The sequence below is a fragment of the Erithacus rubecula genome (assembly GCF_903797595.1).
Source record: "Erithacus rubecula genome assembly, chromosome: 3".
In the NCBI taxonomy this organism is placed as follows: Eukaryota; Metazoa; Chordata; class Aves; order Passeriformes; family Muscicapidae; genus Erithacus; species Erithacus rubecula.
Window position 1 is genome coordinate 56,839,142 of NC_136689.1, and position 26,993 is coordinate 56,866,134.

A 26,993-nucleotide genomic window follows, 5' to 3' on the forward strand; every position below is an offset into this window, starting at 1 on the left:
TTTTTCACCAATTCTGAGGTTTCTTTACTTGTATTTGAGAATTCCATTCAATTTTTCCAAAAAGCAGTGCCAACCTCTCTAAGTGTTCCCTCTTGCAACAGATCTCCCAGATACCCTTTCATTTGTAGAAATTTTTTCTTCCTTTTTAAATAGAAGTGTAATATTTCCCTAAACTAGTAATTTAGCTATGCATGCCAGATATTTTTTCTCCTCTCTACTATCAAATAAAATAGTGTATTGAAAATAGCACTATACATTTATACTCCTTAGAGCACACTCTAGTAACTTCCAGCACCTTTATACTCTACTGTGGATTTACAAGGGTATAGAACATCCCCCTCTACATCTTCACCTTCTCCTAACATCAATCCCACAAAAACATGAAATAACTCTCATGAATGCATTTTTCAATCCAATTATTTCCGTATGATTTAAAGTTAGTCTTCTGGGATTAACATGCCATAAATACACCTCATAGCTTTGGAGAGGGAGGAAAAAACAAGCTCTAGCTTTACAGGGCATTTATTATAGCAGAATGGAGACTTAAATAAATTTAATATTGAGAAAAAAAACTTGAAAATCACATTTTTAGCATAGAAAAACCTACAGAGACCTTTCCATTAAGTAAAGACTTCCTAGGAAGATTATACAGAACAAAGCAGATCAATTTGGTATAATCCTTTCATGGCAATGAAATTCAGAATCCTTTGTAAAAAGCTATTTAAGAAGCATCCAACAATATGCATCTGAGCAAACTCCTGCAATGCATCCAACAAAGACATATTAGCCAGTTCAGATACAGTAAACAAGTAAAATATTACTGCCATTTTGTAAATGCCATTATTTCAAATATTGTATAAAAGAGTCAGATGACTCAATCTTACATTCAAAAAGATTCCTTGAAATGTTAAGGAAAGATAATCAGTGAAGTAACTTTGAAACAGAATGGAACATATTTAACACCTTAAATGACCTGAAATATAAACCTAAAGAGAGAATGCCTTGTGACTTTGACCAAATCCATGTGTTCATTGTACTCCTTTTTGCTCAGAGAAGAAAAAACCTCCAGAACAAAAGCAAACTTACATAGAAGTGAACAATCTCCCATAAATAGCTAAAGGCTGAATACTGTCTGACCAGCTGGAGGGCACCTAAGGAGTATGGGATCCTTCATACTGTTAACCCTGTTTAGTGAGCCAGGCAAATGTCACTGGAGAGCAAGTGTTAAAATCCAGATAAAACGTTTCATAGCTGTTTTAGAAGGTAGGTATCTTACCAGTGGAAAAATATTGGCATATTAAGCTGAAAAAGAAAGCAGAATTCTACAATCCCTCTCCAGAGGAAGCACTCCTTTCCTCTCATTTGAGCAAGTGACTTGCCCACAACAATTCTGCTCTTGAATATAAGATGCTGGTAACTTTCTCCTATGGGGAAACACCCATGAGCAGCAAGTGGCCAGCACAGTAACTTGCTTTTTGAGCCACGAGTAACAAACAGGCCTCACAGTTCTTCTGGTTGCTGCAGACATAAAAAGTAGTTTTCCTCTTAAATAATTATTTCACATGGTGGGCAAAACCCAACTCTTTGCCCTGCCCTATGCTCTAAGAAAACACACAGACAAGCACTGCCTGCAGGTGACAGCTTCTTCAGGGCAGAAGTCATGCTGGATCCACCATCTTGCTCTAACAAGAAGGAAAAAACAAACAAACAAGCACTTTCTCTTATTAGAGAGCTTAAAACCTATATTTTGTAATAGTTTTAAATTAATTACAGAGTAACTCAGCATTTTATAAGAAAACCCAATGATGCTTAATCTCATTAGTGAGAAGAAAAATCTCTGTCTTCTACTGGCACTGTTACAGGACTTGCACTGTCACAGCCATCAGAACACTTGTGATCTCTATTGTACAAGCCTTCAAATACTCCTTCAAAAGAACCACTGTCTTAGCAAATTATTTTACTTCACTTGCAAATGTAACACTACTCATTATATATAATATTTGTGAGGCCATAGTATAAGAATTACTTATTTTAGAAGTGTGTTTACGGCCAAGTGATATGATTGGCATATTTTATAAAAAGGGATCTAAAGATAATAACTGGGGTGATAAACAAAAACATGATGGCATGTAGATGCAGTGTCAATAGTAACATTTTCCAATTCCTCCTACTGCATTTTTAAATTTTCTACTGATGTATGATATTGGAACAGTTGAGTTTGCCAGTGACTTCTCTAGTTATCTGCAATTACATTCTAACACTGTCAAACTTTTATGGTTTAAAAATCCCTTAATTTTCAGGTTTCAGCTAAAACTCCACAGATCAATGAATAAAGACACACTCAGAATAAACTCCCCAATATTTACTGAAGGTTTATGAAAAAGATTGCTATAGGGAAGGAATCACTTAAGAGCTTGGACACTATTTCACTTCAATCTAATCTACTTCTTGCAAAGAAAAGCTATTCAAATGAAATAAAGCATAACTGCACTTATCAAGTACAAACATCCTTGGCACAGCTTGCTCTTAAAACCATCTTTTGTGCTTTGTAACAAAGACAAGGACCAAAGAGTGGGATTTAACTTAACAGATGCAGAAAGTTCAAGTCAGCAAAAAACCTCTCTCTCCAAACTACTTTTCCTCTGAGAAGAGGAGGAATGACTGGGTCAGAAATATGAACTAGGAAAGGTCAGTTTTACCACAAATATGCGAGACAAAGACGAAAAGCTGAGAATCAACCTAAACAGAACACCAGAAACAAAAGTCTTTACTGTCAAAGAACTAATGTCTTAATAACCTAAAGAATGTGGTTAAAAGGGGATGGGATGCACCTCAGTTACCTAAAGCAACACTAATGAAGCTTTGAAGATGGTCACTAATCAATCCTAACCCAATCAGATAAAAATTAGAGCTGAAGGTTTACAGGACAATTTGGACAATTTTCAAGAGGTCCTGAAAAAGGCACTCTTGATTCATAAACTGTCAACTGAGATCCAGCATTTGTTTCCATTTATACAATCCTCTAGAACCTGGATCTACAATTTTCTAGCTGGCAAATTGAAAGTAAGTTGTTTATTCAACGTAGCAGCTGGTAGAGTACTTGGGACTACACACACTTGAAAAAAAATTACCTTTGGAGGAAAAAAAAGTTAATTAAAATGGCTTCAAAAAGCTGTTATTACCTCAATATTGATTTTCTCACGCAGAAATTTTGGGTAACAAGAAAAAACAGAAAATATTAACAAGAGATCTTTCAAATAAAAACATTCCTATATGAAAATTTATTTTTAATATATAAGTACAGAAGCGAATTACGCTTTTCATGCCCAGAATCCTCTTCCATTTTAGAGCCTTCATCAAAATCACTTCCAAACAAGAATAACATTAAAATTTTGCAGAACAGCCGGCTAATGTGAAAACAGCAAGATGTGCTGCCAACAGAAGCACTTCTCTTTAGAGGCTGATCCTGGATTTCAGTCTGGAGTGTTTCACCATTGCTTCTGGGAAAAAAACCTCACTGAAACGGCAGCAATTTTTTAATTGCTTATGTGGACTACATCAAAGAGTCTGTTTACTTCCAAGCTGTTAGAAATGTAAGGAAATTCAGCAATTTAAACACACACTCAGCTTGCAGTAACTATGAGAACAATTAGTATGCCAAGGAAAAAATGTGCTAGGAAAAAAATCTAGAAAAAATTCTCCTTTGGAAATTGAATGCAATCAATAGTTTTGGGAAAAACTAAGTTGGTGAAAGCTTCAGCTCTTTAATGCCTCAAAACGTCCCTCTGAATAGGCATTTAAACACATCACAAGAGTACTGTACAGACTTGGAACATGCTGGCCAATCCAGGTGTTGTATTACCCACACAAGTTAAGTTTTAAACCTGAGAAAAAAGTACTTGTAACAACCTTGAACTTGCAAAAAATCAGTCAGAATTTGGTTATGTAAAAAAATATTCACCATATTGTCTTATTACCTAAAGGATGCTTTCTTCCCCCAGATGTTTAATTTAGAATGCTGAATTCGACTGAACTTACAGGAAATTAATAATGGGAGATAATTTTGGGCTGCTCTCTGTGAAACAGACTCAATTTGAAACTTTTAAAGTGTAATAATCTATAAAATTGGAGCCATCACATCATCTATGTTAAGCATCCTTAACTTGCTTCACCTTAAAGGAAGAATTTACAGGGAAGCACCTTCAAACTGACATATTTCATATATCACTGCAAATTCTTAAAGCAAATCAGCCTTCCCCACAACTGGGAGAGGAGGTGGTTGCCTGTCAAGGATCTCTAATTTTGCAGAGTTTAGGTCTGGTTTTTTCCCTATTCAATGATTCTCTTCAAAGGCTGAGTGGGTTTCCTGCTTTGTTAAGGAGACATATTGGTTCTCTCTAAAATAGAGTGAGATGCTCATTAAAATGCATTAAATGCATTCAAGTAGGAAAACAGCATTTACTTACCAAATTTCATCAAGGAACAACAATGAGTTGCTGCTCCTATCAAACATACTTTCATTGATTTGGGATTCATTATCTCATTGCCAAAATCAATAACTGGGCTGCATTTGCTTCCTGCAGTTTTCCAGCAATCTTAATTCTATGCAGAGATCTCAAACCCCTGAACAAGCTGCAAGATTCAACCTCACCCACCATTGCTTAACTCAAGTGCTGCCTCTGCAACACGAGGATAGATGGAATAAGCTTTGAGGGAACATCTTTAAAATCAGACATGTTTCTCTGTAATCCCATGGCCACTGACAGGGCAGGCCCACAGCCAAAACCACAGTGCAGCTTTAGAAATGAACTGATCCTCTCGCTCTGGCCAATTCCAATAATGAACTCTGGCTCTTACTGAGGGAGTCTGAACAAGAGGTTTTCAGAAGGACCTAACTATTGTGCATGACTAAACTCTAATGGCTCCAGAAATATAAGTAGTTTAGAATAACCACACATCACAGAATTCAGATTACAAGTTTGAAATAATGATGTGGGAGAAGCTCTATCAATGAGACCACAATGAATTTCAATTTTCTTCAAACAACACTTTCCAATTACCTGCAAATGCAGGCAATTGTTTACTTTAGGATTTGTTCACTCTGGAGTTAATATTTTCCTGAACATCCAAGCACTGACCACATACAGAAATTTTGATCCCCCTTCCTTCTGCAGTAACAGACATCACTGAGTGTCCCCTTAAAATCTATTCTAAGGGAAAGGAGATAATGAAAGATTTAGTTCTTAAAATTAACTTCACACAATATATTTTTTTTCTAGGGTGACCTTACACAGAAGCTCTTTAACAGACAGATTGCTTGATGATTAAGTGAGCTATGCTAATGCAACAAATGATCCAGGAGGCAGGAAATGATGACTTTAATTCACCAGTAGTCTAAATTTAGATCTTCAGCTCTTCTATACTGTAAAAATCAAATCAACAGCATACTCACATGATCTAGAAGGGAGTTTTAGAAGACAGTGTAATAACATTATGAATTTACTACTGAAACAATGCAAAGACAATGCTTGGGTAAGAAAACAGAGGAACAATCATTCTTTAGCAAAATGGTTGAATTTCTACAATTATTTTGTCAGCCATATTTAAGATGTGCTGCTGGCTATTAAGGGCACTTTCAAGATTTTGACCACATACCAGATAGTTCCTTAACATGTTTTGAATGGTTTGTCACTTAAATTGTTTTAAAAAAATATCCCAGACTATAACAAATCTGAGTCTGACAGCTTGGGAAGCACTGAGCTGTAAAAAACTTAGGTCCCAACATTCTCAAAGTAAAGTGTCTCAAGACACTGGAATTGGAATAAAGTTACAGTGACAATGAATATACTTTCAATTGAGATAAAAGATGTCACCAACAAAATTTTTCACTGGAGTTTGCAGCAGTCTTTTCTGTCACAAAGAAAGAAAGGAAAACTATAATTTCTGTCTTCTAGAAGAGTGGCTGCTGTAAGGAAGTACTATTATATTCAAAAGAAAACACTTCGGAATCAAAATATCACTGTGCTTTTTAAAATTCTAGTAAATGGGCACAGAAAAGATAGTTGAGAGATTTCTGAGGCCCTGAGCTTAATTTTCCTTGATTATGAGTCAGCAATGCATCTAGGAGAAAGGCTCATTTCCCTTCAAGTGGGAGCTGTCAGTTTCTCAAAGAATTTTTTTTTCTCCATGTTTGAGAATTTCAGAAGTGGCACCAATCAGATAAATGATCACGGTATTCTGTAAGCTTTGAGACTGAAGACTAATATTAAATGTAAGCACTAGATTTTTTTTTAAAGCTATGGCTCCAGTGTCAGAAACTGCTGGAAAGGTGTTGAGGAGCAGCAGAAACCTGCAGTCTCTGTAGGCCTCATCTCTAATAGGAATGAGCTGAGCCAGATTACAGGAGTACTGGATCATAACTGGACTGCCTCTTGTTCATCTTCTGTTCTTCAGAGACTGTTTTTACATTACTCCTCTTAGACAGTATCTCTAGCACATACAACACTCACTGAACATGAAAACATCAATTTAAAGCTTCAAACTTAAAATGCAATTGGAATGACGGGCTCCTTTCTTATCTAGCAGAATTTCCTGCCTAGTAGACACAGGGTCAGCACCTGAACCAGCACTTTGTGAGTATGTTTTCCAGCATGCCATTCAAGCTCTATCCTGAACTAATTTAGCAAACTGACAAGGAGACTCTTACGTGGAGAGGCTGAAAATACAAGTTACTTAAGAAGCTGCTCAGAGACTTTATCCCAGCAAGAACACTACTATGTCTATATAGTTTCTGAGTGAAGAAGTATTGCCAAGCATACTTAAAAACCCTCCTCTTTATAGAATAAAACTTACTTATAATTGCATTTGCTCTTTTTACACTATACTTGTGGAATAGTATTCAGCAATATTCCTAAATATGACTCTTTCTTACTCTTGGTTTCCACAAACTGGTATGCCTTCCACACAATGAAACATCACGGTATTAGGATGGCTTAACAGTGACATGCCATCACCATGCCTTGATGCTTCAAGCTATGTTCTAAAACATTCATTTGCTTGCCTTTCCTCTTCCAAACTTTGTTTAGGAGAAAATTTTTCAACTATCCATTTGAGACAAATCAAATTCTCAGAAGTTTCAGACTTTTTCTGAAGTTCAATGATTAGAAATACCCATGATAAACTAAAAGGTCATGCAAGCTTCCCCTATAGCTATTTCTCCAATAAATCCAACACCCAGCAACATTATTACCTGAGTCAAAATCTCTCCATAAGCATTTATATATCACATTCTGGGGCAGTTTTTACAGTTTCTCTCATACTGTCTTTGTGTGCTAGAGCAAAGCTCAGAAAAGTTAAAATCATATAAGTCAGTTACTTAAGACCTACTACTTATCTTATCTAGTACTTATATATCCTGAAGTACAGGATAATGACCCCCTCCAATTCTAAATTAAATCATTCATTACCATATTTAAGATAAGCACTCAGTTTAATAAGTTCTAGTACATTAGCAACACGGTTGATAGTCATTATCCAACAGTTAGTGCTGGGACACTAAAATCAATTTTGAAGAAGAGACAAGCAAGTTTAAATTTCTAAGTCGAAAAGCATTTCAACCAACATAATGAATGACCAACATAAAACTATCTCAAAAATTTAGGATGAAAATAGCATAGCTTTCCAAACCATTCTTTATTTTACTTAAAGTGACACTGCAGAGGACATGGTTCTATATCTTACAGAGGACTGCACCAACTTTAAAAGAAGTACATTCAATTACCTTCAGTTCTTTCTGAACAGGTTCTCAACAAGACATTTACTAAGACTACTTCTTTAAATAAATCCCAAAAGGTTGCAGAGATAAGCATGACAACTTCACAGACTTAGAAGAAAAAGTTGCCTACATAGAGTTTAACATGACATTGCAAATACCGGATAGTAAGAAAGCGTGCTGAATAGCACAAACACAATGAAACATCATTAACACCTCTTAGATTTATAAAATTCATACCTGGGTAAACTGCCTGTTAAACTTCTTTCACTTGATGATGACGATGATGATCCAGGTCTCTGATCTGCCTTCCTCCCTGGAGTCTCAGTTGCACTTGTCTGAGGTTTTTCACCTTCCTCTTCTGGCTTTTTTTTTTCAGTATCACTTTCATCACTGCCTTCTCCTAAGATGTCATCCACCTGCCAAAGAGTGAGGAGTCAGTTTAGCTTCCAGCAGACTGACTACTCTGTATTAATCTTCCATAATTATTGGATCACTCTTCAATAATCATTAAGAATATGCTTTAAGTTTCCTTGGCCTTTTCTGTCAAAATTTAAATTAAACATCAATGTCTTCAACACAGCCTCTGTAACAACTCTAGCAATACTTTATTCAAAAAGTATATTTATTCTATGCTTAGCTTAAGGTACATATACACATACTCACATACATGACAGTCACACAAGAAACTATTATAAAAAGAGTGGTTTTATGTAATTAAAGGATATATCATTTATACAATGTCAAAATACTGATACACAGATTCTACTAGATACATTTCATATTATTATAACATATAGAATCATATAGGCAAGGCATATTAAAATCTCTAGTAAAAATACTTGTATTTACAGGTATTCCTTGATACATATATAACTGAAAAGAAGTCCATTTCTAAATAATACAGTATGAATGAAACAGAATGCACAAACCCCATTTTAACTGATTGGGCTAATTAATTTATAAGGACAAATCTATCAAAAGGCTTCCATATATTGTTAAATAACTGTTTGTCCTTTACTTTTGAAAAGTTACCATAGGATTTGATAGTCCACTAAAAATCTATGAATTTGCTGTGACAGGTCTGGATCTGCTGAAACCACAATTAAAAGCAAATCATGCTCATGAGCCACCCTAATAAGCTTCAAAAGGTTATATTCTCTTTGAGTTAGCATTTAACCTTCAGAAAGAGATGAAAACATAAGAAAACATAGGTGAAGATCTGTCAGTCTCCCAATTTTTGTGAATGGCAGAAGACATGGAAATAAGCCATGTGGGAGCTTCTCTATTGATAGTTAAGAATTTTTCCTAGAAGCAGCTTATCTCCACATACATTAAAATATGCTTCACTACTATTCTTTGTTCTCACTAATCCCTACCTGCTTTATCAGGAAGAAAAATATCTGTATATGAAAATGGACTAAAAGGTTTTTTTGCTGTTTATCTGTTGCTTTTACATGAATAATCCCAAAAGCTAAAAGAAAGCTGTAAGAAAGTAATTTATACCTGGTCATTCATAAATGGATATTTAATTTCTTTGTTTAGCTCATTAAAAGGAACTGCAAACTATAAATTATAGTTTAGCACATCTAAATCCAGATGGTAGTTTCAGGTAGAAACCATAGGAATTAGTGTGTCAAATCAAATTACATTAGACCAAAAATGTTTTTCCTGTGAGCAGAAGTATCATACACATGGCAAATAAGAATCATGGAATGCAAGTAAGGGTCAGGGAGATGGAAAAGACTGCTAGAGATAAGGCATCAGTGAACCAAAGAAGAATATGAAGTACACAGGATGGGGATTTTTTCTGTATGTACAGAATGCAGTGAAATTCTCAAGTGTTTTAAGTGTTACAGTTTGGGATGGCAGGAAGACCCTGCATGTATAGCTTTGGTAGAAGACACTCTAGGTAGTTGACATGACCAGTAATTGACAGCACAGATCCACAGCTCCAACAACCCCTTTCTTGCAAGTCTCTACCATTTAAAATTACAGCCCTTCATTCCAAAAGCAATACTTTTCCAGAAAGACTTTTTTAAAACTATGCTCTCATTCCAAATATGCTTAAGTTTTCAAAGGTAAAATAAAGTTGGGCTGATAGACATTCAGTATTACAGACGCATCTCTCAAAATGAAGTTTGATAGTACTTTAAAATCTACTTTGTGGGAGCAGTTTTGACAGACTAGTTATTGCCATGTCTGCTTTTCCTTCATCCTGTACAATGATAACATTATTTGTTTGAAGTCTGAAATGCCATTTAATATTAGAATTACTAGAATTAGTTGTACACATACATATGCCATTTCTCTGAAAAGCCATATAAAATACATGTATGAATCACAGAAATCAATCAATTTTGGAAAATCATTGCATATGAAAATGATGCAATCTCTAACTAGAAAGGCACCCAAAATGTAGATTCCTGCTTAATTATTGGCTAAATTGCAAATGTGCTTCATCTGCCAAAATTCTCAAAACAAATGGAAAACAAACCATGTTTTCATTGAGGCAGTGATATTTCAGCCCATGACACCTGAACAAATTAATAGGCAAAAACTTCATTAATATCTGAACATCAACTATCTATACCCATCATTAACTTTGAATAAATAAGAAAGTTCAAAGAACAAAGGAAACTTAATCTGATTCAGAACATGACAGATACACATGAACCAAGTATCAACCATAGCTTCAGTTGATGTGATTGGATTTTATATGATTAATATACATGGAACATATAACACTTCAGAAGAAAATACCAGCTAATACCAAATCTTACTGATAAGATACAGTGAAGGGCTGCTTACTGCTTTAACCCACAGCAGCTACCTTTGAAATGGACCAGCAACAATGATTAACGTTGTAAAAGAAAAACCACTCATCCCTCGAAAATTATGAAATTGTTCAATTCAGCAAGAGAATCAAAAGCCTGACAACTCTTTTTAACACTCAATTATAAAAGTCAATAAAAGTCCCCATGAGACAAAGCTGTTTTATTTCTCCTTTAGGAGGAGCAGAGCAAAGTATATAGAACCAGATTTTTAGTCTCATTCTCCAATTAAGAGCTGAAAAGTACCAAAAGCTTCGCTAAAAGGGAAATCAAAACCTTCCGTAGTACTAACTAACCAGATCAGCTGAAAGTGATTTTACTCCAGAAGTTTACACATTCAAAATGAATGAAGACCCTAAGAAAAACACCAAAAAGAAACTGCTATGAGCAACTTCAGTTTTTCCTGAAGTTAAGTTGCAGGCAATGTTTTGATACAGCATAATGGATATAACTGAGAGCTATAATGACACATTTTTGGAAGTAACAACTACATACACTGTAATTCAAACCACATATTTAAAAACAAAAAGGAGCTGTGAATAAACTATAATTCTTGTTTCTCAACTAGCAAGTACTTTAGGATTCAAGATGTAACAGAACTGAGAAGATGCCTTCACAGCCAACAGGACATTTGCAACTGCTTAAAAGATCTCTTAAAAGTGGTACAATTGTCTGAAACACCTCTTTACTGGAATTACAGAAAAAATTCTACAAAAAGAATAGGTTTGCTAAGCAGCACTAAATTTTGTGCTCCAGTACAGCACAGAGGATACATACATTTCTGCCCCTCCCCACCAGTCTTTCCAAAAAGATTTTTGCTCCAACTGATCATGCAAGTTAAGGGAGAAAAAGAAAAAAACACCAAGTATTTACAAGGACTTCTTCAGGTCTATTTCTACTGCCATAAAAATGACTGTTCATTGTAAGCAATGCAAGTAATTGGTATTGACAATATGTACAGTTAAAACCCAACTCCATTTCAGCATAAAACTTGTGGGTCCTGAGCATTTATTTGAGATTGTGTTGAATGAATTTTATTTTAGGAAGAAAGTGCAAAAATTAACATAGTCTGCCACTTGAATGTGTCAAAAGGTTTCAAGAGGTACCTTATATTCCCCCTATGGTATATAAAGTAAAAAAAAACCTCTAAAATGATCCTGTAATATTTACTCTTGGCTCCCCGTCCACCATTCCCTTCTGCTTTGTCCCAAACAATTGCCTTTTAGTACATTACAGAAATCTGCTGACTATTTTAGAAACTTAAAAAGAGCAGCAAAATGAGAAGACAAAGAGGAGGTAGGAAAAGAAAGACTGACAATTGCAAACTAAGCAGCACTTCTGAGCATGTGAAACTAACAGTGAACAGTGGTATTAGACTGTAAATCAAACTAGAGAGAGTGGCTCCATCTTTCTGGAACTGCCTGTGCAATGAACTTGCAAACCTTCCAGGGCAGAGGTGTGAAAACAAAATTGCCAACTGCTGTGGCAAAATAAATGCAAATAATACTGTAAAAGTTTATTAACTCCACACTATAAAGTAATTTGCAGGAGCTAATACAGCACTGGTAACTCAGGTGCAGTTATATTCCCATAACCCAGCATACAAGAGGTCACCCAACAGTGCTCTCTACACAGTGCACACAATCACTTGACAAATCATTACTGAGGCACCATCACAAATTCTTGTCCTCTCTTTTCCTCAAGCTCCTCAAAAAGTACACCAGGCATTTGGTAAAGCACAGAAAGGTTTGTCAAGAGAGGGACAGAAGAACTGATATTTGTTCTTGGACAATGGACTTGGAAAGTTTAACTGCAGTGGTCTTAATTTCAAATCCCACTGGGTTCTGTGCTAACAGATGTTAGCCACATGTCAAACCTAAGGAAAATCAGGTGCTAATTATGCAACTTTGCATGTCAGAGTCAAGTTTCTGTGATAGCTGCCTACCTGAATGCTATCTTCTACTGAATACATTAATTTAGTTTTTACATATATGTATTACAAATATTTCCTAGAATTAAAGAAAACAACCTGAAGTCAAGTGAATTTGTAGTAATGATCACAGATCAGCAGTTATTTACTCTGTAAATAAATTCAACAAATAATCTGGTTTTAACAGTGTAAAACAGTTTTATGACAAGCTTTCAGAACAGCCAAATAGTTTGAAAATAAGGGAATGTGTTTTTCTCTGTAATTTTTATCACTTACTGTATTTAAATTCATAAATACTTTTTGTCTCCACCTTTCAAGAAAAAGACAGCCCCAATGATATTTACCAGTAGTTTCTTCATTTGCAATTAAAGAAATATTGCATTTTACTGTCTCTTTGTAATAGAGAAGTATTAATGAAATGAAGACATTGCTGTTTGTTCGTCAGCAGCTGAAGTCCCAGAATAAGAAATTTTCATGCTCAAAAAGCGCCATTTAAAATACATTTTGCTTTTCCAAATACTTGATGGTATATTTTTGAGTAGGAGGTGATTGCCTTTTTCCTCTGTGAAGGGGCATTAACCATGGGTAGCTTTTTTTAGTTTAGGCAATCAACAGATTTCTTAGTTATATTCAAAGTCAGGCCTTTAGAATGAGGGCAAAACTAAACCTCTAACTTGTGCTTCCTGGCACTTGAGGTCTAGAATTATTTTCACCTACTGTTATCAAACTGCACATAGAAATATTAGCAGCTCCTGGTAATAACCTTTCAGATTCAGGATGAAAGGCAATTTCATGAGAAGAAAAAGCCTTGGCTTGAAGCTGAGCATAGTTGCTATGCTAAAATTTGAAAACCAGCAATTTTCCACGTGGAAGTCACTTACAAGGAGTCCCACTGCAATCCTAGGAGGCTGCACTGGGACCCTGATGGGGAATGAAGTGGCAGTGCAGCCCAAATAGCTGGAGTTCCCAGTGCTGCTGACAGCACTGGCTACAATACCAACACAGGTTTTAACTGCAGCCCTGGGCAATAAATAGATTGTGCTCCTAAAAGGCAGATCTGAAGGGAAAAAACTGATTATCTGACCCCTTAACCCCTGCAAATGAAAAGAGAAGGTAACTGCAACTACAGCTGCACAATTCACTATATTTGGGCTTTACTACTGCAGTTAATACTTTGACTGGAATGAAATAAAATGTCACTTAGAGACTGCATACCAATATTGTGATTTAAAAGGAACACTAATAACAATCCAGTATCCTTACTTATGATTGAATGGGATTGATTCTTCAAAGAATGCCATTTAAAACTTTGAATTTCCCACCTGGACACCAATGTCTAGATTTGAGTGGAAACCTCATAAACATTCTCACGATGCCTAGAAAAAATACGTGGGGCTGCTAAAAAGAACACAAGCTGCAATTCTTCCTTGATAATTAGGGTGCCTTGAGTGCTGACTTAAGGATTCCAAAGCCCTTATAAAACAAATTTTATTATGGAACAAAGGGAATGGCTTTCAGCTGAAAGAGGACATATTTAGATTAGACATCAGGAGAAATTCTTCCCTGTGAGGATGGTGAAACCGCCCAGAGAAACTGTGGATGCCATATCCCTGGAAGTGTTCAAGGTAAGGTTGGAAGGGGCTCAACACAACCTAATCTGGTGGAAGGTGTTCCTGGCCATGGCAGGAAGTTGAAACAAGATGATCTAAGTCCCATGGCAGGGGGGATAGAACAAGATGACCTAAGTCCCTTCCAGTCCAAACCATTATATGTTTCTCTGATTATTAGTATAATGAAAATTGCTTTTTTATTAAATTGGTAACACTTCACTGGTAGTTGGAAAGAGGAAAAAGACAAATCCTAACTACTAATTTGTGAAATTTAAATTAAATTCACATGGCCTAGAAGTTGCTGATTTTAATATTCACAACAATTTTTTAATTCACAGACTCTAAAGAGAAAATGTCTCAAGGGAGATAATACAATCATTTCTCTAAAGCCTGAGTCAGGAAAATCACTGGAGCTTGGAAGCTATGGATTTTTCCGATTAGAAAGCCATCCATAATTCTAATTTTCCTTTCCTTTATTCTGTTTTCAAAATAAATCCTCTGCCATAAGATTGTTAAATGGCAATAGGCCTGTAAATCTCCACTGTAATTTTTTTCAACGGGTGAAGTCTAAGATTAAAAAACCCCAACAACCCACAATATCTGTGGCCAGAATACAGTTGTCCAGGAAGACTCGATGGGAACTTGAAAATAAGAACAGCATTTCAACTCCACCTTCCCTGCCCATCAGTTTATGGCTGGGATGGAGAGGAGAGAGAGCCTGAGCCCACTGGAGGCACAAGTGTGGAGCCCTCTGTTCTTTGGTCACAGCATTTCTGAAACAATGACACCCTAGCATACATAAGAGCTCTGTGGCTGCTAAAGGCAATGATTCTTCAATTTAGAATGCTGAAAATATCCACACGAAAATTCCAGAAAAGGCTCCAACAATGTAAGTTAAGGGCCAGTGAGTAAGAGCATGATCTACAGTTACCCTTCAGAGAAAGAATGTGTTTTTAGTCTGTTACTGACCATTATTTATGAAAAGTTCTGGCCTTAGGTAAGGCAAAAAAGCAAGTAGTTGAAAGAGGTTTGTCCTGGGGTTCTTTGCAGGGAAGCAATCCTGTGCTGACATGGAGAACAGAACACTGCCTCCTCAATAGCAAACGAGTTTTCAGGTCACTCTCATAGCTATAAGCAACTGTGCCTTGCACCATGACCTTACTGCACAGAAAAGAATCCACTTAGCTTGACATAACAAATTTTTTTCCAAATATGGAAAAGTCTAATAATTTTTAACTTAGCTCTGATCTCATTTTTTTTTCTGTATATGAAAACTTTTCATTTAACTTTTTTCTTCGATGAACTGAAAAGCCTTTTTTATATTTATCCCTATGAGCTGAATGTTTAACTGAAGAGCAAGATACTCCCACCCATGTCTTCAGAAAAGCTAGCAAGTATTTCAGCATGCTTTTGAGAGGTGATATTAGGGCACAATACATGCCAACAATTAAACCTTCCTACAGTAAACACAGTCTCTATTAAGAGATTTGGGATGAATTCAAGTCACTTAGAAACAAAAATTTTTCTTATACAAAGATGTCACTGGAAGGACAAGCTGTGTGAATTAGGTTAAATTGTTCTTCTGTACATAAAATTTAAGGGAGAATATGTGATGTAACTCGGTCCCATTTCTTCTGAGTAACCGCAAAAGAACTTGTCTTTCACATTCTGTCTCATCTGTTTTTTTTCTTTGTCATTAGAGCACTTTTTTCTCCTTTTAAATTTCTGACTCAGTTTTTAGAGTCATACAATGCATTTATGCAAGTATCCAATACCCCTTTGTCTCAAACACTTCAAATGCAGATTTCCCTGTTCTCTTCTACAATTACCACTGGCTCATTGGAGCAGGTGATGAATCAGAAATATCAGAAATTACTAGTCTTGTTCATGATTAAACAGAAGAAGCACTCTTCCTCTATCAAAATCAAGATAGGACAAAGGTAATTCTCAGTGTATGGAAATTTAAATAAAGGCATGCTTCAGGTTAGAACATCAAAGCTGGCAGTGTTATTACATCTACTTTGGTAGGCTGAAAAACAATTGCTCTAAACAGTTTAAGGAATATGACCAAACCTTAGAAAAAAGCTTTTATGATATTTCTTTCGCATATAATTCATTTAGAGATTGACTTGTATGTCCTGGATGACTATATGTAAATTAAATGCATCCTGCTGAAACCAAGCTGGTCAGAAATAGCCACAGATTTATATACTTAGTCATGAACTGCATGTTCAATATCAGCTCTGAAAAACTGAAAAACCACAGCTTTGACTAGTAAACATGCTTAATACTTGCAAATTTGAAGGAAGTGGAAAGTATTTAAGTGCTCAGCATTTCCACTCTGCAAAATATTAATCTTGCTTTTTCTACCTCAATTAGCCCATCCTTTATGTGGAAAACAGCTTATGGGACATCTGAAAGTCTGTTAGTCTGTAAACACCTAGAATCACAGAATAAGTTGGAAGGGACTTCTGACAGTCACCTTGTCCAGCTCCCTGCTTGAAGTCAGACCAGCTCTGTGAAGTTACTCCAGGATTTGCCTAGGAGCATTTAAAAAATCTTCAAATATGGAGTTCTAGGACATCTCTTCTGAAGTTTGATAACCCTTGAGGTAAGGTTTTTAATTTATAGAGTCAAAGTAAACCTTGTTGCAATTGCATCTGCTGCCTCCTGCCCCCTCACTGCACATCTTTAGAAACCTGTCCACTTTTTTCTTTTTTAAACTGTCATGCTCTTGTTGACAGCTGCTGAACTCTCACCACCATCATTAAATGGGTTCTATGAGTTTAAAAGGGGTACATACTTTTTAAAGAAAACCCACTAGTTTGGATCTTGGGGAAGCTTTAGGCAAGAGGTTTAATACAGCATGCCATTTTCTTCTATGACAGGCAATTACTTTAAGCATTAATTTCTGATCTCTGAAGGGTTGATACTTTAATAATAATGGAAATAAAATCATCAAGACTACGAAATAAAAAAAAAAAAAAAAAAAAAGAGAGCATGCTGTAGTTTAGATTTATCATGCATCACTACTGCAGCCTATTGGTACTATCAGCAAATTCTCCTCTGCAGAGTAAAATTTGTGTCACTGGGCCATCTTTTAGGTACCTCTACTGCAAGTCTTAAAAGACTAAGAAAAAAAGCCTGCAACAGAACAGAAATTCAGCTGCATGTTTAAGTCCAAGTGCCACATATTACTATGTGCCCTGACTTCACTTCAGGCAAACTTTCACCTTAAAGAAATGAGGCAGTGAGTGAATCCCCAGTGACAATCTGTTGCACTCAAATTCTGTTAAGAGTCTTTTTGTAAAAATAAGCACTACCTAAATATCCACAGACTGGCATACCTAGAGAATCTGCTCATGCCATACAAACAGAATACTAATGTACCTAAACTTCTAAAGGGAAGAGAAAGGAACAAGGAGAAAATTCTTACCAAAATACATCTTTGGGGTTCTTTTATTCACAGAAACTATCAAGTGTGCAAGATGAACAATGACTAACATCACTGTAGTCTTCTCCCAGCCAACAAAAAAGGCCTGGTAAAGACTACAAATATCCATATCTGCTCCCTTTTTCTTCAGTGCAGGTGGACATTTCAGGGATTTCAGCTTGCTGCACTCATGTTGCTACAGCTCTTATCTTGCAAAACTTTATAGCAACAGGTTAAAAAGCTGCAGCAGCCTACAGCTGTAGTGCTCACCTGTTTTCAAACACTACAGTATCACACTTCTTGCTCTCAAAGCCTTCCTTTAAAATAGGAAGGATGCTTTGCTGATACACAGCAAAGAACAGCTTTGTTGTATAATTTTGCAAGACTAAGAACTGTCAGTCTGGCTATTAACTGAAGCATAGTTTAGCCAGAAGTTGTCATAGTTTTCTTCTTATTCCTAGAGATTTAGCAAGAGACATGCACAATCTAAATTTCTTTAAAAATAAATTAATCTAATTTGCTAATAAAAGAACACTTGCACAAGTTGTTTAAATACTGTTACAAAATACCACTGACATATCAGGTTAGAAATCCTAACATTCTATTAAAAATGACACATGGCAATTTTAGAGGGCACAGAGCCTAGGCTCTGAGTGATCTTTTCTGACACTTCACTGCCAAGGGGAGACATCAGTTGGAAGCTGCTAATGAAGTGCTGAGGGCAGCACGATAACAGTATGTTACTGTCAAGGAATTATACAATTTCTGAGCTCCTAACCTGGTTTTATACTATTTAGGTTACATCAAAATATAGAAATTTTGGTAAAAATAATTTAGCACAAAAAAATATTTAGTCCACTTGTACTGCTTCTAATGAGCCCCTCAGAGCAAGCCTTTTTTGGACATAAACTTCATTTTACAACTATTTTTTAAACATCAAAATACCACCAAGTAACCTCTTGACAGTATCGGCTCTCATGCAGCTTCACTTAAAAACACAAAATAATCTATGAATGCTGAACACATCTATTGCAGTGCTCCCCTTCATGTGTATTTTGTAGAGGACAGCATACTGATGGCCCAAACCTAATAAGCAATGGGATTCCTAGGCAGCTAGCTAGGATGAAGTGTCATCTACTGCTAAAACTCACTTGCACTCTGGCCCAGTGATTTCTTTTTTACACCGAGTGGCAGCTCTGAAGAGGTATGGACAGGTTTCCTCCATCAATGCAGCTTGATGACTGCCCAAATGGTTTTTAAAAGAAAATGGGGCAATTCTCAACATATACTCACTATTTTATCTGGAAATACCTGCTGAACTGGTAGATGGAGTTTAAAATAGTACTTTTTTCCCCTAATAAGAGATGTCATCCAGGTTTATGCAGCCTGCATTTGTAAACAGAAAAATCTCAGCTTTTATGAAAGAAGCAGTAGGACACTAATCTACATATGCTCTTTCAAGTCATTCCCAAAGGCATTAGTTAATAGTGTAGCCAACCTGCAAGTATGCTTAGCACATTATCCTTGAAAACTGCTGAGAAGCATTTAGGATCTAATCCATTTGGTTATTCCATTACAATGAGAAAATCAAGAGTGGGAGGGAACTTGATTTGAACTAATTTCCAAACACTTCAACCTGAATTACAGATTATTTAAACTACCTTTGAAGCTCTGTGCTTCAGCTCAGAGGCAAACACTAAATCTCTGAAATGCTGAAATGCAGTCTCTCATTGCACAGTCATGATCAGAAAATGTTGTAGAACAACAGCCATAATTATGGACTTTACTTCAGAAGATACAAGAACCCAAGCAATCCTCACCCTAAAAAGAAGATACACAAAAGCATAAAAAGAGTTGCTGATACAAAAAATGGGAGGGTAGTGTCCATGTTGTATCTCAACTTTCAAAGCTTTCTCTCAATGAGTCCTTGTTACCACATGTTTTAACAAGATTCTCTCTCGGCACAGTGCTGGGTTTCACCACCCCAAGGTTAACTGAAAGCACACCTTTGGCTTAGAGACTGAATATTCATCACTACATACATATTTCAGTGAAAAATAAGGTTGCTTTCCTTTTCAGAGGTTGAACTCCTTTACTTCTTGTTCAGCAGGATATAAAGCTGTTCAGAAGTCACAGTCTAAGCAATATGGAAAACATTATGGTGAGAACAAAAAATGGGCAAAAAACTGCTTTCATTTACCTGCATGCACAAGCTTTCTGCAGTTATCACAGCTGCAAAGGAACTCAAACTATGGCTTTGTAGAACAACTGGGGAACAGTAGGACTTACTAGCTCAAAACCTCTGCTATAAAAACACTGATATGCTGTATTCAGCATAGATTTTTTTCACACATACTATGAGCAAACCCACCCTTAAGATGGGTGAGGCAGCTTAGATCTGCCTTGACTTGCTAATTTTAACTTAGCATTGGCAGACATCAGCTGGCCTCATGAAGCATTATTTGTCAGTGAACTTCCCTCTTCAATAAGCCTGATCAGCTTGGTTTTATTATTACAGGAAACAAGAGATAGTCATCAATATGCTCAAGCTAACAAAACCACCTCAAATAATAAGCACTGAAGAAAACTATCTCTGGTTTTATGAAAAATTTAAGGATGACAGTGAAGACAGAGGAGTTTTCAAACAGTTTCTACTGAACTGGGCAATGGGACTGCTTGACTCTACAGACAAGCAGGTAGCTTTTAAGAGAAGTAGTGCTGAAATATGAGCATTGTGTATGTGGAAGCATCCTGCATAGCTAGCCTACTCAATAGCCAGAATTAGGCATGAAGTTAAGGAAAAAGAAAAGAGGCAATCCATAATACAGGAAAAGATAAGTCCAGCAGCTGAAGAGTGGTCTGTTTCTACAACAAGCTCAATATTAAGGTGAATACCATGCAGGTTCTGATATGATCTCTGTATCATGGTATGACAGCTATATCCAGTCCTCAATGCCTCTGAGATGAAGCAAGTTTGATGTTGGAGCATTGAAATATCTGGGATAGGCAGCTGTCTGTGTTAATCTCAGAGAAAGCAGTATCATCATATTTGATACAAGGAGTGACAGAGCTGACTGTGACCCCCAGCAATTAGAAAGTGCAAGCTCATATACAAACCCTGTAACAATACAGAGTAAAATAGTGTTCTCTCAAGATCTAAAATTAATGCCACTCCTGCATACATGAAAAAGTTACTGTAGCACAGCCATTTGGGCAAGTATTCATTTTGCAACTCATTGCTGCAGAGAATTTTGTACATCAATAGGGGGCTCTAGTTCTGCAGCTTTTCCTAACCTCTATTCAAGTTGTTGGAATGGAAATAGTGGTGCTGACAGAGGAGCTAGAACACTTGGAGCTGAAGGACACAGTGGCTGTATTCAGTGTGCTTGAAGCTGGCACCTGAAAGAACAAAGAATACCAAAGCAAAGATGTTTTCCCTTGAAAATGTCTCTGAAGTGAGCAATTGCAATAATGCATAAGTTAAATTTACAGTAAGTCAGCTTGTGATATCTGATCAAGACCAGCTGATTAAAAAGTAAGTTTAGTACAAACTGAACTGTCCTTCAATGCTGTATGTAGAAATAACCCAGCCTTTGTGCCACCAAAACTGACTTGTATTTTTATCACCCCAGAATTCCAATCACAAATTAAGTTTGCTAGCAGACTAAAATTATGCAAATGTTTGCAAAGACTCTTCAAAGCACTTAACATACAGATACACAATATAGCATAATGTATTTCTTTGTATGTTGAAATACAAGTATCAGAAGATCTTGATAAAACAAACAAAAAAGTTATGAAACAACAGTTCAGACTTAGACTAGGACTTGAGCAGACACCTTTAAATATCACTTATGGAGAGTAACAGCTCAAATTTAAATGTAAAAACATGTTAGACTTGTGATGAGGCACAATCAGGCCCTGTATGCAGCTGCTCAGAATTATGTTAGGGATCAGCTTGCAAATTGCTTAACACGCTCATGCAACTCATTTTTAACTGTGGCCAATTAGTGCTGACAGCCTAGCTGCATTTGATTTAGCATATGGAGGTGGACATATAAAATAAGGTTAATTTAAAATAAGGTTAAATTAAAATAAGGTTATTGAACTCCATTCAAAGAGGTCTTGCTCCATTTTGTTGAGTAAATAAACAGCTGAAAAAGGCTTTGGGCTTCTCTTTACTAGGGCCAGGCAGTGACACAATGTACGAACAGAGTTGGTTGAAAAACCTTTACAGAATGTATGGAAAAGCCTTTTTCCCTATAGAATAACCAATACCTTGTATATACATTCTAGAGGTGGGAGCTTTATAGAAGTACTTTCCATTTCATATGGAGTAACACTAGAATAACACAATTGCTATAAAATCTAGGCACAGTTTAAAAGCCAGAAGTTGTTCATAACTGCAGTATCACAGAGCTCAAGATTTATCCTTATTTGCATAATAATTGGTACTCTATGCTTAAGAGAATGATAACATGGAAAAAGAAGCAACTCTCCTAAAACCCCAAGCTTACAATGAAACAATTTTGTGAACCCCTTTGGGGGAATGGCAGACGAACTGAATCAACTGTTGATTGAATCAGGAAAGTGTGAAGACTATATAATTTGGCAGAACCATCTCTGCTGACAAGTAAATTAATCCAATCTTGGACTAACTAAGATTTGCCTGGATTTCTGTTTTTCTATTGACAATCCATCAATCTGATTACTTTGAGTTTTATCAGATTCCTCAAAAAGAAGTTAGAGGAAAGCACAGCTACTTCTTTAGTTCATGTCCACTTGGCGCAGCCCATTACTAATATTTATTGTAGCACAACTATTTGTACTTAGTTTATGAATAAAGTAGGCATAATAGAAGCGAAGTCTCAATTAAAAAGAGGGAACAGCCTGAAGTCATGTCAGGGGAGGTTTGGGTTACATACTAGAAAAAGGTTTTTTACCCAGAGGGTGGTTGGGCACTGGAACAGGCTCCCCAGGGATGTGGTCACAGCACCAAGCCTGACAGAGCTCAAGGAGTATTTGGACAATACACTTGAGTATATGGTGTCTCTTGGGGATGATGCTGTACAGGGCCAGGAGTAAGACTCAGTGATTCTTGTGGGTCCTTCCCACTGAGATCATTCTGTAATTCCGTGAAACATTTTCTTTTATTTTCTCCTTAACAGCCTCACCAGCCAAGAACTTGATTGATCATGTTCACTCGCTCAAATGTCTTATATCATATTTTAATTAACAACTTGTCACAATTGCATTAAACTAATTCTTACATATATAGGTAATATCCATTTTCATCTAAAAAATGCAAATATTTATACCGTGTGTCATCTGAATGCCAAAAGGTTACTGTATGTTTCTCGTATTTCCTCATGACATAAAATTCAAAAAAATAACTCTAAAATTAAAATAAGACAACCAAGTAGACCAAAAACCCAGTATTTAAATAGTACTTTCTAAGCAACCTGTGCAGAAAAACAGAAGTGATCCACAACTGACTGCCTACTTGAGATAATATCAACTTCAATAAAAATCCTTTTCCTATTTTGGTAATGAGTTGTCTCCTTGTAAAACAGGGTAAAACACAAAGAAGCCTCTCCAAACACTTCTAAAAAGTGCTAAGCAAGCTTGAACTGTGATGTCCTCAAACAAAACTAGCAGGCCATCAGCTCTATGCAATTAGTGCATAAACTAACAGCCTGCAGAGAAATACCAGACCAAAAAAAAAAAAAAAAAAAAAATCAGGCAAGCATATGTTTCACACTTTGATAACCCATTTGAACCTCACTAGCCTTATCTACACTACATGTATTTTGATGTTCTATCTATTAGGTGAATAACAGTGTCAATGTTTCTGGTCAGGATGATTTATAACTTAAGCATGAACAAAGCTGATTAAAAAAAAATTGTCTTCTAAAACTAAAAAACAAAAGAAGAAAGTATAGCTCCTTTTTAGAGTAGTTTCCATTTCCCAGTAGAAAATGAATTCTTCAAAGCAAAACAAAGAATTAAATTACTAATGGTCAGCTTCTTTGAAATGTTTATCTTCCTTCTCTCTGACGCACTGTACCAGTATCTTAATTCTATCCTGCTGATTTTCACTGTCAAACTATTAAAAATAGTATTAGAAAACTTTACTCAGTTTTCTATACTAATCAGATGAGATATGGCTGAAATAATTGCTTTAATATTATAATACATTAATGCTCAATTACTTCTAATTATTTAACCATATTAGAAAACAGTGAATGTCAAAATTGTAAAATAAGAGAAGCAGTAAATACACTTTCCTTCTTATACAACTGCTTAAAGCTAAGTTCTTCAAAAAAACACATTACATTTCTTGGTGCATCAGCCAGACATCACTTGTTCATGTAAACAAGCCAGCAATCTGATTCTTAGCATTGCACTCTCACCATTCATCTCCAGAAAACTCAGCTCACAGTGAAAGAAAGCAAGCAAGACAAGTAGGCTTGCTGGGTTAAGCCATTTGGTAATAAGCATTCCACAGTGAAGACAAAAAGCTGTCCAGAGCATGGGGGCCAGAGGGAGTGTTAGAGTCAGCACGTGTAGGAAGGTGACAATACAGCTGTCAGGAAGGACACAGCACCAGGAAGCACCAACAGTCTCAGACCAGCCAATCTGAGTCTCCTCAGGTCTGCTTATGTTTTGGCAAATCCTTTTCACAGCAGTCTCTTACTGTCTAAATGAAGAGCATCACATTTACCTTTCTTACTTCTCAGTTTGTGTACTTTCACTAATAGTTATTTCAAATTGTTTTTACAAGGCCAGTTCGAGTGAAAGCTGCCAACTGCAAAGCAAGACCCCATCATTTCCAAGGGCCCTGGAGGACAATCACTAACAACAGCAATTGTACACACAGGCCTACTCTTTTTAATTCAAAAAAAGATGCAATTTATAAGAAGCTAACCAAATTCAGCATCTGTACCACTTATGGCATAGTACCTGCTAAGGTGACAAACAAGAAAATTTGTATGAGAAATGTGGTCGTGGAAATTTAAAGAACTGTTATGTGCAAGATAATTGTCCAAGGGAGCCCAGGCAGCTATTATTTGCTCTAGAGACCACATCCTCCACATTAAATTAGTACTTTTTAACTAACCAAGAGGCTAACCACTTACTGAGATAATAGTTTTCAACAATTTGAAGGAGAAAAACACTCCCTCCTATTTCACTGCATGGTTCAGTCACTAACTTGAATTTAAAAAAAAAAAAAAAGAAATTAAAGGACAAATTTGCTCAGATAAAAGCAAAATGCAGAGTGACAAAATGTAAGAGTATAAGTGGTCTTATATGAGAGCAGAATGTTGCAATTTCAGTCTTTGTATACAGCATATAAATTACGATTTAGTTCAAGAATGTGCAGAATACATCCCAAATCAACAGAACCAAGTTGCTGCAAAAGTAGTTCATCAAGCAATTCTCACCCAAGAAAAGTCTGTATACTTAAATGCACTCGTGCACAGAACATACCTTGGCAATGTGGTCACTTTGCAGCTGCTGACCACATATCCCAACCAGATGGTAGCAATCTCTGCAGCTTCACTAACTGAAGTGAGAGATGGGAAAGCTAGAGGTTGGACTGGTATCAGATTTGCTCCCTCTCTTCCCCTGTCCCCAGTCCCAAGCTGAGAGGAATTTAAACCAACAAAATATTTTACCTCAGATGACAGAGATAATGACACTTGACAAGACACAGATGGAACTCTCAAACACCGTGACCAAACCACAGCAACAAACACAAAAGCCTAAGCATCATACAGCTAGTAAACTATGGGTGCACAGCTGTTCCAGGATGTTAGTAATCTGGATCAGAAGGTACTGCAAGACAAACAGAAATCTTTCTGCCTTACTGAACTTGTTTAATCTTACTGCCTTACTGGAGGCTTCTTTTCAACTTCCTTCCCATTGGTGAAACCCACACTGGCAACTGTCAAGGACTGGTCCTGAAAGAACTGACACATATGAAGACCTATGGCTGTCTGCCTTCTGCTCTTTTCATGGATGTAGCAGCAGCTGAGATACGAGCAATTGAGAGCAGGATCTTGAGCTCAGCTCAGGATAATTTCTTTTTCCTTTATCACTGGCATTTCTACTATTTACACCTTTTGTGTCTGCAACAAATACCCATGAAAAAAGAATTTTACAGAAAAGCAAAGTCAAGGTTCATCAGGAAGCAATTAGTATGTAAAAACAAACAGCTTATTCATAACACATAGACAACACAGTAGTGAATGACAAAACAAAAGCTATAGGATTAGATCTACTTAACTAAGTAACTGCATTATACAATCCCAGTCGTAAGGTTCTCTTCAAATTTAGAAACAAATTTAGAAGAAAATGACCCCTGATAAAAAGAAACTATCAGTTCTGAAGAAACAGGCTCACAAGATGATCCACGAGCAACCTCTGGGAATGAGAGCTACCTGGCATCTTGTACTGAGATAATCAGTTATGAATGGAAAGACGTGTATGGTTTGTGTGTCATTCCCTTCCTTTGTGCAACTTGCTTTAGCTAATAGATCTTATTTCTGGAAACAAGTAAGAGTTATTTGAAGCCTGGATTCCACTTTTCTGTTTTTTCTCAGCAGATCCACACAACATTATAGTGACTGGTAGGTCAGGAACTTCCAACCTACCCCTGCCAAAGGATGACAATGCCACACAGTCCCATCCCAAGCATGTAACAAAGGCTCCAGCAGGTGAGCAAGTCCACTGCTGCAGAAATGGGGAACAAGAACAGCCGCAGACAGCTCAGTTTCTTCTTTCTATAGGACAGGCTTCTGCAACTGTTACTTTTCAACATAGACACTGAAAGCAGAAGTAGATAACTTCCCCGTAAAGTGATAGAATTGATCCTGAGAACACAGAAGTCATCCTGGAACAGCTATTAGGGACAAGAGGTTTCTAGTTAGGTATTGACTGCATTTAATTGATTGGAAACCATTTATTTAAGGATTTTTTTTCCTTCGGTGAACGTTACAGCATACTAGATATAATTCCATATAAATAACATTTTTATGGAATGATCTTTTGCAGGTATGTAGCAGATAACCAGTTATTTAGAAGTAAAAAATTATCCAGTCCTGTGAAAATTACTATAAGCAAGCCAATTTGACTAGCAGCATTTAATTCTGCTGCCCTTTACTGTCCCATAATGGAGACAAACAGCAGCATCAGTTAGAAAGCACCTATGTAGTACAGGCTAGTACAGAAAAAGGGGGAAACATTCTCCCAGCTGTGAGGCTGATTTGGCAATTGCCCTTTGAACGGCAATTCTATTACACTCAATACTCTTGTGCTTCCACTTTTCTAAAATTCTAATAGTCCTTCATGTCTGAGGGAAAGGAAGCTACCATTGGATCTGATCTCCCAGATCTTTGGCACTGAAAAAGAT

At 36.5% G+C, this 26,993-nt stretch overlaps 1 protein-coding gene across 1 annotated transcript in view; it reads right to left on the minus strand.

Moving 5' to 3' along the window:
• The window catches only part of CTDP1 (CTD phosphatase subunit 1), a 96,990-nt gene that overhangs the window by 21,696 nt on the left and 48,301 nt on the right, over positions 1-26,993 (minus strand). The window contains exon 12 of the mRNA XM_079302955.1: positions 8,012-8,190. Coding sequence (XP_079159081.1) covers positions 8,012-8,190 — 179 coding nt within the window. The remainder of the gene's footprint in view (positions 1-8,011; positions 8,191-26,993) is intronic.